The 14479-nt window shown below is 37.5% G+C and overlaps 1 protein-coding gene across 1 annotated transcript; it reads left to right on the forward strand.

Moving 5' to 3' along the window:
• Positions 1-3901: 3901 nt before the first annotated feature.
• Positions 3902-13252, forward strand: LOC306786694 (nuclear GTPase SLIP-GC-like; the record flags this gene model as incomplete). Its single annotated transcript, XM_079281540.1, has 21 exons — positions 3902-3919; positions 4429-4541; positions 4724-4771; positions 5014-5047; positions 5222-5314; positions 5558-5648; positions 6407-6623; positions 6721-6942; positions 9508-9714; positions 9833-10044; positions 10282-10375; positions 10464-10551; positions 10693-10814; positions 11100-11219; positions 11368-11522; positions 11723-11846; positions 12235-12343; positions 12465-12598; positions 12821-12902; positions 13044-13122; positions 13207-13252. The coding sequence occupies exons 2-21, from the start codon at positions 4533-4535 to the stop codon at positions 13250-13252; spliced, it is 2286 nt and encodes a 761-aa protein (XP_079137666.1). The 5' UTR covers positions 3902-3919; positions 4429-4532.
• Positions 13253-14479: the final 1227 nt, after the last annotated feature.

Raw genomic sequence — 14479 nt, forward strand, 5'->3', positions numbered from 1 at the left:
CAGTAGCTGACCTTGTATGCCTTCAGGTTAGTTCCTCTTCAGGATAAACTGTTTGCATGAGTTTGTTTGTGTGCTTTGGTGAGTAATCTGCTGTTGATCTAAGGGAGTTATAAATGATTTGTACACACAATAGGAAGAATATCAGTACACAAACAGATTCACTTTTTAGCTGTACTGTATATAATAATCATTACGGTTATTATTTACTTTCAAGGACAAAACTTTCTTACTGCAAAATAATAGTACTTTTTTTTGTTTATATAGCGTTTTTCATGACACTCAAAGACACTTTACATTAAAATCATCATATATAAAAACAATACACTAAACACAAAGTACACAATAATAGTCACACATTAAAAGCAGTTTTGAACCGGTGAGTTTTGATTTGTGATTTGAATGTGGAAAGGTCAGTGTAAATGTTTTCTAAGTGTGTTAATTCATATATAAAAAATGTGATAGAACTAGATGATAGTAATAAACCGGCTTATCTAGTTTCTCATGATTTACTGAACAATTATGTTTTGGCAAAATTAGCCCTATTTTTAAAACTGTGCTTCAGCAATCATAAAATAACTGTACAGCGCTTACATCCTGATTGATGAGTTGACAATCAAGCTATTAGGTGTTTGACCAGGTGGCACATATTGGCCAATTGGTCCATGGCTGTGGCTTTTTGATTGGCAGTGTTTTGAAAAGACAAGTGACTTCATGTCAGAGTCCTGTGTCTCATGCAGTGACCTGTGTGCAGTGTGTTACAAAAAGAGTCACTTTGAATTGCAAATTGGATGCAAAGCAGAAATGTGTTCAGAGTTTTGGAGACTTGACCTTAGGTTTTGCTCTCACAGTGTTAGTCTCAGTAATTGTGCTTTATGTGTCATGTTAGTGTGTTAGCATTGAAAACAACTGTAATCACAGAAGTGGATTATGTATTTGCACATTTAGTAATAAGCGCTGACTTTGACTTTTAACTATTTATTAACTGTAATATTTCTAACCTGGGTGCTGTGGCTCAGAGTTAAAGCTGGTTTTCTTTCAATCAAAAGATCAGCGGTTGGATCGGATCCTCCAGTCCATGTCCTAAATAACCCGAAATAAATGAATGTGATGAATGTGAATGACAATGGATCAGGTGGCACCTGTACAAATACAAGTCTATTTACCATTATGAACCATGTCTAACCTGTTTACGCCTTTACTTTTCAGGTAGTTCGCATATAAAACATGACCTCTTAATTAATCTACATTTCAACAACAAATACGTTTCTTTTGTGGTCCTCTAGAAAAAAACAACGACCCTAAAGCTTCCTGATAAAATTAAAGTTTCCTGATAAAATATTAAAATAAGCATTGACTCTTACTTCCTCATATGAACCATGTCTAACCTGTTCATGCCTTTGTCATTTGTTCTCGTCTTTCTGTTGCAGCAACTGTTAATCTCACCAAACCATGTGATCTCTGTCAGTGCAGGGAGGGGACAGTTAGTATAAAAGAGTCCAAAGTACCCAGAGCACCAGAGGAGTGGAATACATAGAGTTCAAAAGTGAAAAACTAAATGTAAGATTGTTCAATAATACTTGCATACTGCGGAGATAAATCAAAACATCTGTTCAGCAAAACATAGACTCTACTGCCCTCTGGTGTTCACAGCAAGAACAACTTATAGTGGGTGTATTATGGGTGTCCACATGCATGCACAACAAACACAACTGATTGTGTTATTTTATTTTATCAAGCAATGTGATTGATAAAGCACAAATTCAGTATATTTTCAGCCTTCTATCCTTTGAGCTTTGCAGTGAGTTTCAGCTCATTCTTCATCTGTCCGGCCACAACTCTACTGCTGTGGTTCACTCTCAGCGCTCTCAGAGCATCATCTTCGGTTGCAGCAGGCAGCTGTTTTCAGATAAATAGCTCTTGAAACCCACTGTACACTACCTGCTCAGCACCAAACCGTAGACAGACATATAGCCAAACATTTAGCTGAATCTTTCACTGTAAACATTTCTAGCAACATATTCAAGATGCAGAAGAAACATAATATTGACAGTACAAGTGAGTATCCACTAACTGGACTTTATAAGATTTAGTGCACGATAGTGGACTTCTGGTATTGCCTGACCTGGCATTATAGTCTCTCTCTCTCTCTCTCTCTCTCTCTCTCGCTCTCTCCATATATATATCTTCCTGTAGTTTTAACACTGGTGAAAATCAACTTAGAACATTTAACCCAAGTATACTTTCAGTACTATTTTGAGGCACTTTTCCTTTTTAAGTTACTTTGTACATCGAACTCCACTCTCAAAGGGGAATACTATACTTCATACACCAGCACACTTATCTGACAGCTGCAGTTAGTTACTTTTCAGAGTAAGATTTTACATTTCAATATTTGATAAACTCATAAAATGTGATGTTGAAGATTAAAACAGTGGTTTCCAGCCTGTTGGGCTTGTGCCCCCCTTACAAAACAGTTCCTCCCTTTAATGTTTCAGTTGTCAGTATTTAGTTCAGTATGTTCAAACATTATGTAATTTACAGTTTGAGACTCAAAAAGCTAAATTATGCATCATTTTACCCACATTATTTGACAAAAGTACAAACAAATTTGTGTAGCAGAACACGGTCTTGTGTCGAAATCTTCATAAGAACGAATAAAAGAAATACATAATTAAGTAGGGAGATTCATCATGGGAGGAGTTTCAGAACCAGGAATCAAAAACACTTCAGGTTTAGTTTATTGTGTGGAGTCGGACAACTATTGGGAGCAAAGCACTCCTCCGCGCGCTGGAAACCTGGAGGACGGGATTGATCTACATCTATTGCCGACACGCTACAGGTAACTGTTGAAATTAATATGATATTAAGGAAATTCTTATTTCTTATTGACATTTTCTCTTTTAATCTCTTATTGACCGTAAAGCCGGAAGATCTCCGTGAATAACAAACAAAAGGCTGTAAAGTTACACGCTAGAATTTAATTCATGAAGTGCCCTTATCCCGACTTGATGAAGAGTTGGTACTCTTGGGGACAAACAACATATTGCCAGATATCTAACGCTACATGGAGATTGCGTAACCGTAACGTATGCTGACGGTGACGCTCCCTGCATTAGAGTATTTAAACAGGTCTGGTGCTGCAGTGGTTTATTCAGGAAAAGGTACTGAACGTATTTCAATGCAGAAAAATAGCCCGTATGCCTGTTATTCAATGATATCAGTAGATTCTTATAACGCCTGCAGGAAGCAGGATTTTACTGTTGTAGTTAATTAATTGGTGTAGGACGGTAATTTATCATCATTTTCATCATGGATTAATCTGCTGAACATTTTAATCTTTTAATCGTTTCATTGTTTGGTTTGTACAAAATTCTGAAAACAATGAGAAATGCTGTCACAATTACCCAGATGCCAAAAGTGAGACCTTCACAATGGTCCAACAAGCATTATTTTTTATTTAATATTTTTAAATTAGGACTGTTGCCAAGGCTAAACATATTAAAAAAATAAATTTAGATCCTCAACAATGAAAGCAAATATTGACATTCGAGAAGCTGGAGCCATAAAATGTTTTAACATGGAAATTGACTTTATCAGAATAGTTGCAAATTATTTTTCTGGCAATTGACGAGTTGATGAATTGATGAATCGTTTCAGTTGTTGTATAAACTGTTGTCTATATGAGCTGTACCGTTCCTTGTGACTAGACTCATGTTTTCTTAATCTTTGCTATTTCCTTGAGTCTGATAATAGAAGTTTCATAACTTCTTTTCCTTCAGTGAAATGTAATTCTCCAAAGTTGCAGTGGTTCATTTAAAGCATGATTATTTGTTCCAGTTGCCGTTCATGGTCATGGATGAATTTGTTGGTAATAAATTAACTGAATGGAGTCTCAGCGAGTTGATACCAAGATTTGAAGGTGAAGTATTACCATGCCTCTTTTTTGGGCAACGATTTTATACAGTGTTGATATGACCTAACAATACTGAAACGTATAAGCATCTACAGAACTAAAAGAACTATGAAAAATGCTGCAATGGTGTTCTTCAGTACAATGCTGACATATTCTTTACAGACAGTTTTAAGAAAATGGGAGAGATCAGTGTTGATTAATCCTGGAAATGTTTGTCTCTGTTTAGAGATTATAAAAGCTTTAAAAAGGTAAAAGACCTTGGACATTTTCACACCGTTAAAGAGACACATTAACTAACTACTTGAGTAACCGCTGTTCTGTATCTTGTAGGTTGTTGAGATAAGATTCTCAGTGGTGCTGAAATCAAGACTGAAGTGTGACAAATGATTAAAATACAATCAATATACATTCACGCTATATTCAGGCTGTAATACTCTTATAAAATAGATTTATGCAGCATTTTGAAATATATTTTTGCATGACTGAGATTCAACTCTGTATTTTTTAAATTGCAGAACAAGGCATTGACACGGAAAGTCTTTACTGTCTGGATGATCAAGAAATCGCAGACTTGATCCCAACAGTGGGACCAAGGTCAAAATTCAAGAAGAAACTCAAGATGTTAAAGGTAACGTTCTGTACTGTGAACACAAGTTACACAAATACTGTATTTATAATTTACAGGAGCACATACTTCTGTTTTCATGACACATAATTGATAATAATATCTCATTAACAATAATAGCATGTGCTAGAATTTTAACATTTATTTACTATCATGGATTTGCAACTATTTTCTTTCGTCACTAGAAGGAACAAAACACAGCAAATCCAGAAACGGTTGATTCGTCTGCTGAAGTAAGTTTCAAGCACCCAGGTATCATAAGGCATTTATTATAATTATTCTTTTATTTTTATTGGTTTATTTGAACGGGACAGTGCACATTAATAAAAACATTTCTGCAAATGCGCCAGAGTTAGCCAAAAGGCTATTTTTCCATCTGTAGTCCCAGTAATTATATAGATCATATTTTTATTGTCTGCTCAAACTTTTACTTGGCCACTTAGTATTGATTTAAGACACAAATGTTCATCCTCAGGTTTGTCTGTCCACCAGTGACACAAGTGATAAAGGTGAGATATACTTTATCTTATTGGTTACATGTAGTGTTCATTGACGTTTTTTACGGTGGTAATATCTTACTTTGACTAAGAAACTATATCGAGACCATGTTTAAATATTGTGAGAGGTAGAAGCAACAAACCTTTCTTTTTGCTTTTTTTTTCCCAACAAAAAATATCCAAAAGGAAAGAGAGAGTCAGATCTTCAGGGCGAGTCCAGCCAATGGCAATCACCAACTAAAAAACAACGACTTGCCAACAAACCAGGATCATACTCAGGTATTTATAATACTTTCCAAACAATGGCAACCTACAACTTACTATAGGATTAACATTGTTATATAATACAATTTGTACTGAGCTTACTTACGTAGCAAATGTCTGTTTCTATATCTTGGCCACAGAAAACACTCATTTGCTGCCGTATGGCAGAGAAAGTTCCTCTCACGCTCTGCATTACCGCTTACTTGATTCACTGGTTCATGGTTCCTGCTGAACAGTTCTTTACTTTCACTCTGACAGAAGAAATCATACTGTCTGATGTGAAAACCATCATGAGATGTGTCCATCAGAAAATACCTCCCCGAGACAACAAGCTCAACAAGTTCCTGACGTAAGTATAAAGTTTATACAATGTTTCATTTTAATATGTTATCGTCTTCTTCTTCTTCTTCTTCTTCTTCTTCTTCTTCTTCTTCTTCTTCTTCTTCTTCTTCTTCTTCTTCTTCTTCTTCTTCTTCTTCAAGGTTTATTGGCAGTTGGCTACTCCTCTCCTCTCCTTCTGCATCTCTTTAGTCTTGCCTCAATTAGGTGGCTTAAACACCCACACCTGGGTGAGTGGTGAGGCATTCTGGGAGTTGTAGTGTGTAGATCGGCAGCCATTTTGTGGTGTGGCTGTTGATCTACAAAGGAAATGTAGCACCCCTCAAATACCTGGCCCCTTGTGATGCCACAGTATGTCCATTTCTCACCAACGTCTTGAAGGAATCTTTTTCAAATTCTGCACAAACATCCGCTTGGACTCAAGGATGAACTGATTAGAATTTGATGGTCACAGATCAAGGTCACTGTGACCTCACAAAACACATTTTTCATCATAACTGAAGAATTCAGCTAATTATGACAATTCCACACAAATGTCTAATAGGATGAAATGATGAAGTGATGACATTTTGGAAAGACATGGATGTAAACTGCAACTTGACTCTAGTTTTGTTCGAAAAACAGCAAATTACTTCTACTGAAGATAGTACAATATGATGAAGAGGGCTGTTCATAGACGGATCTCTTTCTGATTTTGACACATTCTGTCAGTGTTTTCATGTTTTTGAAACAAATGAATTAACCCGCACATAAACTCTTGTACAACAGGAAGAAAATCAAGGATTTGGAGATGGACAAGAGGGAGGTGGTCGGTGTCTTTGGCAGAACCGGGGCTGGAAAGAGCTCTTTGATAAATGCCGTCATTGGAGTGAAGAATCTCTTGCCCTCTGGAAACGTCAGAGCATGTACCTCAGTCATGATTAAAGTGGAGGCTAACAAGGACAACTCAAAGTATGAGGCAAACATTGAGTTCATTACAAAAGAGGTAAAATGAGCTGAATATGTTTGTTTACTTGAAGCTATTTAAAAATGTATGCCAGGTAATAAAACCAAGTTAAAGGTATTTTTTAAATTCTATTTAGGAGTGGAAAGATGAGTTGTGGTTCTCTAAAAATTTCCTTGGGGATGCGGATCAGGAAAGTGATCAGAAAGATGACGATGATTCTCGGGACATAGTTGAAAAGCTGTCAGCGCTGTATGGAGAAGACTGGAAAGACAAATCTGATGACCTCATGAATGACAAATATTTCAAAGAGATCCCAGAATTTCTCCTTTCCAATGGGAAGACTTTGACAGTTGAAACAGTGAGTAAGAGTAAAATCTTGTATCACTTCATAAGAAGCCTTCTTGTCTGTCTGACAGAGGGAAATGTTTTTGAGGTTTATGTAATATGCATGCTGCCTACCCATTCCAGGTTGGTTTAGTTCAACGGTAGTAAAATCAGTTTGTGAAACTTTCTACTTAAAAACAGAATGGCCTTGATGCACCTGTCCTCAATAACTACAAACCCATAGAAAATGTAGAAAAATCATAAAGAAGTTAGTATGCCAGTAACTAAATATATTAATAACTGTTTTAACAACATCCAATCAGGATTTTACCTCCATCTTTGTGCCAAAACATTTTACATTAAGATTAAATGACATCTTGTATTATTAAATCTCAACACTGCTTTTGTTCAGCTGGTAATAGTAATAGTAATAATTTTATCTCATTCAGCAACCTTACTTCCCAGCAGGTGAGCATGACCTTTGGAGAACCACAAGGATCAGTACTTGACCCCTTCTATTCCATTCATGATCCCTTTTTATACAGGGACACTTAACGCTTAACTTCTCCAGACAGAAGCAGAGTCACTTGCTGAGAGCTGGTGTTGCGGTTGCTCAGAGGACAGTCGTTTAGCGTCTCTCACCGCCTTGCTAAACCTGTATTTTGACTCTTTATACAAGTCCTTGTCCCCACTCCTAAAAGCCTGATCTTTTTGCAGTCTTAGCTGTCTGAGTTCTGCTGTAAACCAGGGATTGCTGTTGTTGTAACTCACCCTGGTGCTTGATGGAACACAGCTGTCCTCACAGAAGCTGATATATGAAGTCACAGCCTCTGTGTACTCATCCAGACTGTTGGTAGCAGTCCTGAAAACGTCCCAGTCTGTACAGTCCAAGCACGGCCGAAGATCCTCCAGAGCTTCACTGGTCCACTTCTTGAATTTCCTCACCACAGGTTTGCAGAGCTTGAGTTTCTGCCTGTATGAAGGAATCAGATAGACCATGACATGGTCAGAGAGTCCCAGTGCAGCACGAGGGACGGCGTGATAGGCCCTGCTGATTGTTGTGCAACAGTGGTCCAGAATGTGATTAATGAAATTGAATTATTGCACACCTTGAATCTTTATCTGATTGATTTAAAAATATTCTTTAGGACCACATTATGTTTCTTTCAGGCTCTATCCATATGAACCGTCATGTAATAATAATAATAATAATACATTTTATTTATATAGCGCTTTAAAAGGCACTCAAAGACACTTTACATGTTAAAAACAGAATCAATAGAAGCATTTATAATAAGAGCAAGATCTACGACATAACAGTAAGAAAAAAATAAAATAAACATGAAAAGAAAGAAAGAAAACAAACATGACTGACTTTAGAGGTTAAAAGCAGATTTGAATAGGTGAGTTTTAAGTGCAGTTTTGAAAGTGGCGAGTGACGAAGAATGTCTGAGGTGTTGGGGCAGGGCGTTCCAGAGGGAGGGGTCAGCAACAGAGAAGGCCCTGTCCCCCCAGGTCCGATGATTTGACAGAGTAGGGGGGGGTAAGGAGATTGGCGTCGGCAGATCTGAGGTTGCGGTTGGGAGTGTGATGGTACAGGAGATCCAAAAGGTATGAAGGGGCAAGGTTGTGGAGGGCTTTGTAAGTGATGAGGAAGATCTTGAACTGGATTCTTTGCTGTATGGGGAGCCAGTGGAGGTTTTGAAGGACTGGGGTGATGTGGTCTCTGGTGCGGGAGTGGGAGAGCAGATGGGCAGCTGAGTTCTGGATGTATTGTAGTTTATTGATGATTTTGGTGGGTGAGCCGTACAGGATGCTGTTGCAGTAGTCCAGTCGAGAGGTGATGAAGGCGTGGATGAGTGTTTCAGCGGCTGCGGAGAAGAGGGATGTGATGTGATTGACGTGGCGTTCATATGAGAGAGTTTGATCGAAAATGATCCCGAGGCAGGAGCAGTGATGCCATCGATGCAGAGGGAGAAGTTGTGGTGGGATTTGTTTAATGAGTTGGGGCCGATGATGAGGACTTCATATTTGTCAGTGTTGAGTTTGAGGAAGTTTGCTTGCATCCAGGTTTTTATATCTGTGAGGCAGTTGGTGATGGTGGAGTGGATGGTGGGGGTGGTGGATTTGGTGGAGATGTAGAGCTGGGTGTCGTCAGCATAGCAGTGGTACTGGAGACCATGGTGGCGTATGATGTCACCAAGGGGGAGCAGGTAGAGGATGAAGAGGAGGGGACCTGTACACGTAATCATCAGACCGGGGTCTGCTGACTGTCAAAGGTCAACATGCAACAATGATAAACATACTTGCTATGACCAAGATAATCTTAGGCACTGTCAAAATCTGATCGTCATCAATTTAAAACCTAATTGTCACCCAAAATTGCACTTTTGTGTCCACTTCCGGTTTAGTATTTAATATTTATTGATCCAAAATTGCTTTTGTTGTTTCAATGATGGGTTACTTAATTGCTCCTGTTTTCTATATTTTCCTGTTTTAATTATTTTGTGCAATTTGTAAAGCAGTTTGAAGTTGGAGTCTGTGCTTATGAATGAAATCGCATTACGTTGACTTAATCTCATTTTATTATTTATTGCAGGCTAAAGAGCTATCTGCTAAATTAGTCAGATACACAAGAAGCGACCCAAAAGATGGAGATGGTAAAGTCGTAAAGAGGTGGTATTGGCCACTAGTGAACTGTGTGACTATCAAGGTGCCAAATAATGATCTTCTGAAGCACGTCACACTTGTGGATCTTCCTGGAAATGGGGACATTAACAAGAGCAGGGACGAGATGTGGAAAACGGTAATTCATCACATACAATGCTGTTTAGTGTATTACTGTGTTATCTGCAAACTGTGACATCATGTTATTACAAAATACTGATAACCATCATAATTAACTTGCTGTCATGTCCCTTCAGGTCGTTGGAAGTTGTTCCACTGTGTGGCTCGTGACTGAAATAAATCGAGCTGCATCAGAGCGAGAAGCCTGGGAGATCCTGAAAAGTGCCTCTAGCTTCATGGGAAATGGTGGCCAGTGTGAGCACATTCACTTTATCTGCACCAAGTCTGACCTCATGCAAGATTCAGAAGATTCAGAAGATTCAGGCGATTCAGAACATTCAAAAGACAGGTAAGTGATTTCAGATGCCAACAGTAAATATATGTTAAAAGAAAACTTCCTATTAGATCACGGACCTGTAAAATAAAGTGATCATTTCAGTATAAATGGTGGATTCGATAGTTACAGCTGCAGGTTTAAAAGAGATCATTTAGACTTTTATTCTGGATGCAAAAAAAGTTGGAATTTGAGGTTTCAGTTCTCCAAAAACGGTATAAGGTGCAAATTAATGCAAATATTTTCATTTAGTTCACCAGATTTTAATCGTCCTTCCATATTGGAAACAAACGATCGAGTCAAGAAAGCAGTGAGAGATAAATTCAGCAATCTAAAGGAGGTTAAGGTGAGTTTTATAGACTGACAGAAAGTAGAACATAAAGATTGTCTACGACTGCAAGCATGCCTTAAAACCAAAACTTTTTTCTTTTCAGAAATATTTCAGTGATGGAAGTCTCAAAGTGTTCACAGTGAGCTCCAAAGAGTTTCTAAAACAGGAACATCTAGATCCAGATGACACTGGTAGGTGAAGTCTTCATATATGAGCACATTTAGATTTACTTTACTTTAACAAAACAAACAAGAATGACTAATTGGATTATGGCAATAAAATGTAAGTATGTTTTCTGACTATTTAAGCAGCAAACTACATTTGTTTTACAGAAATACCCAAACTTCAGGAATTTCTGCAGGATCTCAATGACTGTCACTCAGAGACGTTAAACTATGTGTCTGGAGCTCGTGGGATTCTCTCTCTGATTCAAGGGGCCAGCCGTGGAGGAGGGGTAAGATCAAGAAATATAATCTCTTTCTTTGTCTTTCATCATCAATAGTGACAGAAAATAATACATATGAAAACATAAAGTCAAAAACAGACTACTTACATGTAATGTCATCCACACATACATTTTGTGTTGCTTCAGAGAGGCTGCATAACAACAGTAATTGAAGGATGGTCTCACTCAAAATCAACAACATTTTTAATAAATGTGAATAACTCAAGAAAACTGAGTCAAGTAGCAGAATGGTTTCACTGCTTTGAATACTGAATGTGTTGTTGTTGATTTCAGGATGACATGAAGACAACTGTGTACACAGTCCTTCAACAAAAGATGAGGGTTGAACTTGATAAAGTCAGGAAACAAATGAAAGTGACTTTTGAGGCTTTTGAAAACTGCCTCAGTAAGGGGGTTGAAAAATCTAAAAGTTTATGTGAAAAACACTTGAAGTCGGTGATACATCCTGTACGTATTTGAATTATTACAACATCATTACAACAGATTTTGCACTTCATATGAATGTCTTACAAATGTTTCTGTTTTGTCTGTTTTGTTTCAGGATAAGTCAGGTTGTGCTTTCCACATGACATTGAAGTATATAGTAGAGAAAGATGGCATCCACAAGACAAAAAAGGGGAAACAAATAAACCTCAATATGAAGTTATCTTCATGCCTGACTAAGAGCATTGATGAGAAATTCAAGAAGACCTTCCCGTAAGAAATGACTTAATAAAGACATAAACCCTGAGCAGGCTAATTGTACAAACTATGGAGAATGTCTAGAATTAACAGATTGTACATTATACAGTTATACAAGTTATGTGATACAATGCAAACATACAAATTACATGATTGAAATACAAACTTGTCAATGATGCGTTTATGAAACATTTCAACTTGTTAACTTGTTTCAGAAATGAAGGAGAATGTGAACCTTTCAACGGAGTCCTGAATTCATTTTCACTTGACACGAAGATGATGAGCGAGAAGACCGAATACAAAGATGTCGAACTGCAACTGATATTTCTCAGTACAGAGGTAAAAGGAGAATAGGACCGTTAGTCTATATGAAGCTATTAGTCCAGGTCAGAAAGGCTTCAGACATGAAGACTAAACATGAGAGAATAAATTAAATATAGATGTTTTTAGCTGTTAACATATATACACTGTTATGAAGAAGTCTGCTGCTGCAGAGCTGATGACCCTGACTATATTCATGGCAACGTACTGGAGATTCTGAGGTGGTCTGACATCAGTGGGAAGAATGTATATGTATGCACCCTCACCTGGTCCTACTCTGTAAATCTGATTATATATTTTATTCCTTTTCCAGGTAAAATCTGGGGGGGCAAGAAGAGCGTTATTTGTACATTGCCTTCATTTTATTTAAAATTTGTGGATCTTCGATTCATATTCTCTCTCTTAGGAACAAAAGATTAAGACAAAACTCAACAAAATCATCCGCGACCGTAAGAAAACGATCTACAGCAGCCTGACGACAACAATTAAGACAAACATGCAGAAATGCTATGACGGTACGATAAAGATCATCACATATAAAACCTGACACTGTAAAAATGCACATTATTCATCATAATTGTGCAGAATGTAATTATAATAACATTTAATTGACGAATGTTTTCTGTTTTATTGTAGAAGCAAAACAAATTAAAGGAAAGGGCATGCTGAAAAAAATGAGAGAAACTATTGAGAAGCACGTACATGGGTTAAAAGACGTCATGTTTCAGGAAGCTAAAGCTGTTATGTTGAAACAGCTGGATGACTTGACGGTTGGTAACATTTCATTATACGTCGGATGAGGATATAGTCAAACATGTTGTGCTGCTAATCTTTATCTACAATTCTAGGTCATCATATATATAATCAAGTGGAATATGCCTCTTTTTGAATGCTGCTTTTGCTACTAACACACTGCAGGCCCTTTCACAAACATTCAGCTGTTATAAGACACATTTTGTCTGTGAGTGATAAAGATGTTTATGCTAATTTAGAAGTACATCCTGGACAAACTGGAAAAAACAATGAAGAAATTAATGGAGCTCTCGCTCGACACTGATGGTGTCTCAATCCCAGGTAAAGACAACGTTACAGAATAATAACATGATGATCACTAAAAATACTCAAAATATTTGATAGAAATGAATAGGTCAACAAATTTCAATAGTGTGATTAATAGTGAACTTGATGTTAACATTATGGTTTTGTTTTTTTAAGACGTTACATCGGAGCTTGTGAAGGTGAATAAACACTACGAAGAACTGAAGGGAAGCCCAGATGAAGAACCACTAATTTGGTAAAACTGGAGTTAAAATATCTACATAATGCCTCCAGATTGAGCTGTTCTGAATAATGCTGACGATGCTTTTTATTACACTAGTGCTGGTCCGCCCAGCCCGGCAGCTGCACAGCTGATAACCAACTGAAGAGCCCTGCATGCACGCTGGTTAGAGACGTGAGGCCTCTGGATTTGGTCTCAACCATTTTTGTCAACTCATCTTCTCCAGGTTCTCTTTGAGTCTTGTTTTGATATACTTAGCTTGTTGTGAAAGACATATGAATTCTATATTTTCTATGTTTTGTAGGGCATTTTTAATTTTAAATGATTAATGATCAGATGCAGGCAGAAAATGTGTGGGGTACAGATCTTAGTCACCAGATTCACTGGTTGTAGATTCACACCTAACTGACATGTATGAAACATGACCCCTGTGACCTCGAGCCAGACAGGAGGTCCCATCTTAAGGTGTTGTTTGTATTTCATACAAGTTGTTTATCCTCTATTGTCTTTCCATTGTCTATGATGAGTTATGATCTATTGTTTATTATCAAGCTAAGAATGTTATAACTTCAGATATCAATATACTCGTTACATGTAATCCCATATTGTTTAGGGATGATTCAATGATTTTGATTTCATGTGTGACTTTCTATCATTTATCAAAATATAATCATGCGTGCTTAATGTGTTGACTGTATGTTAAAGCGAATGAAATAAGTGAACTTTTAGTGAATCCACTCTGACAGGATGATTGACAGTCACCAGGAGAGAAAGGCTGTAAACTCAGGAAACTAATCAGTTAGTTAGAGAGACATCCTGTTCAATGGGGCCTGTGTACTGGAACATCCTGCCTCAGGCCGTAAAGTTAGAGAAGCATAAGAAGTGCTTCATCTGTGTAACAACAGACACACCGACATATACATTTTATCCTTAAGCGTAGAACATGGGAATATACAATAATACTTGTTCTCAACGTCTCAGAAGAAGAGGACAGAGGTGCAGGCAGTCAGCTGCATGATCACAAGTTCCCATTACACACCTTCCACAAAGGGGGGGTTGTTTACCCTAAAAAATAGGTCTGTCAGAAGTGATAAGACGATTAGGACTGTTCCGTCCAATGATTTGAGAATGATCTGTTGTCTGCCATATATGGACCTGGAGGTTGCAGGAAGCGCCAAGGAGGAGCGTATATATATAGGAGGAGACAGCAAAGGATCGAGGCTTTTTGGCCTTTTTTGGATGACTTCTGGAGCGTTCATACTCTTGACATTTGACATTTTGTTTTAAAATTTACATTGATTTGTTGGTATAAATTGTTGTGCATCGTTTTCTTTCCTTTCTGTAAAAAACAAATAAAACTTGTTTGTATTTT

Source organism: Melanostigma gelatinosum (genome assembly GCF_949748355.1).
Source record: "Melanostigma gelatinosum genome assembly, chromosome: 13".
Taxonomy (NCBI): domain Eukaryota; kingdom Metazoa; phylum Chordata; class Actinopteri; order Perciformes; family Zoarcidae; genus Melanostigma; species Melanostigma gelatinosum.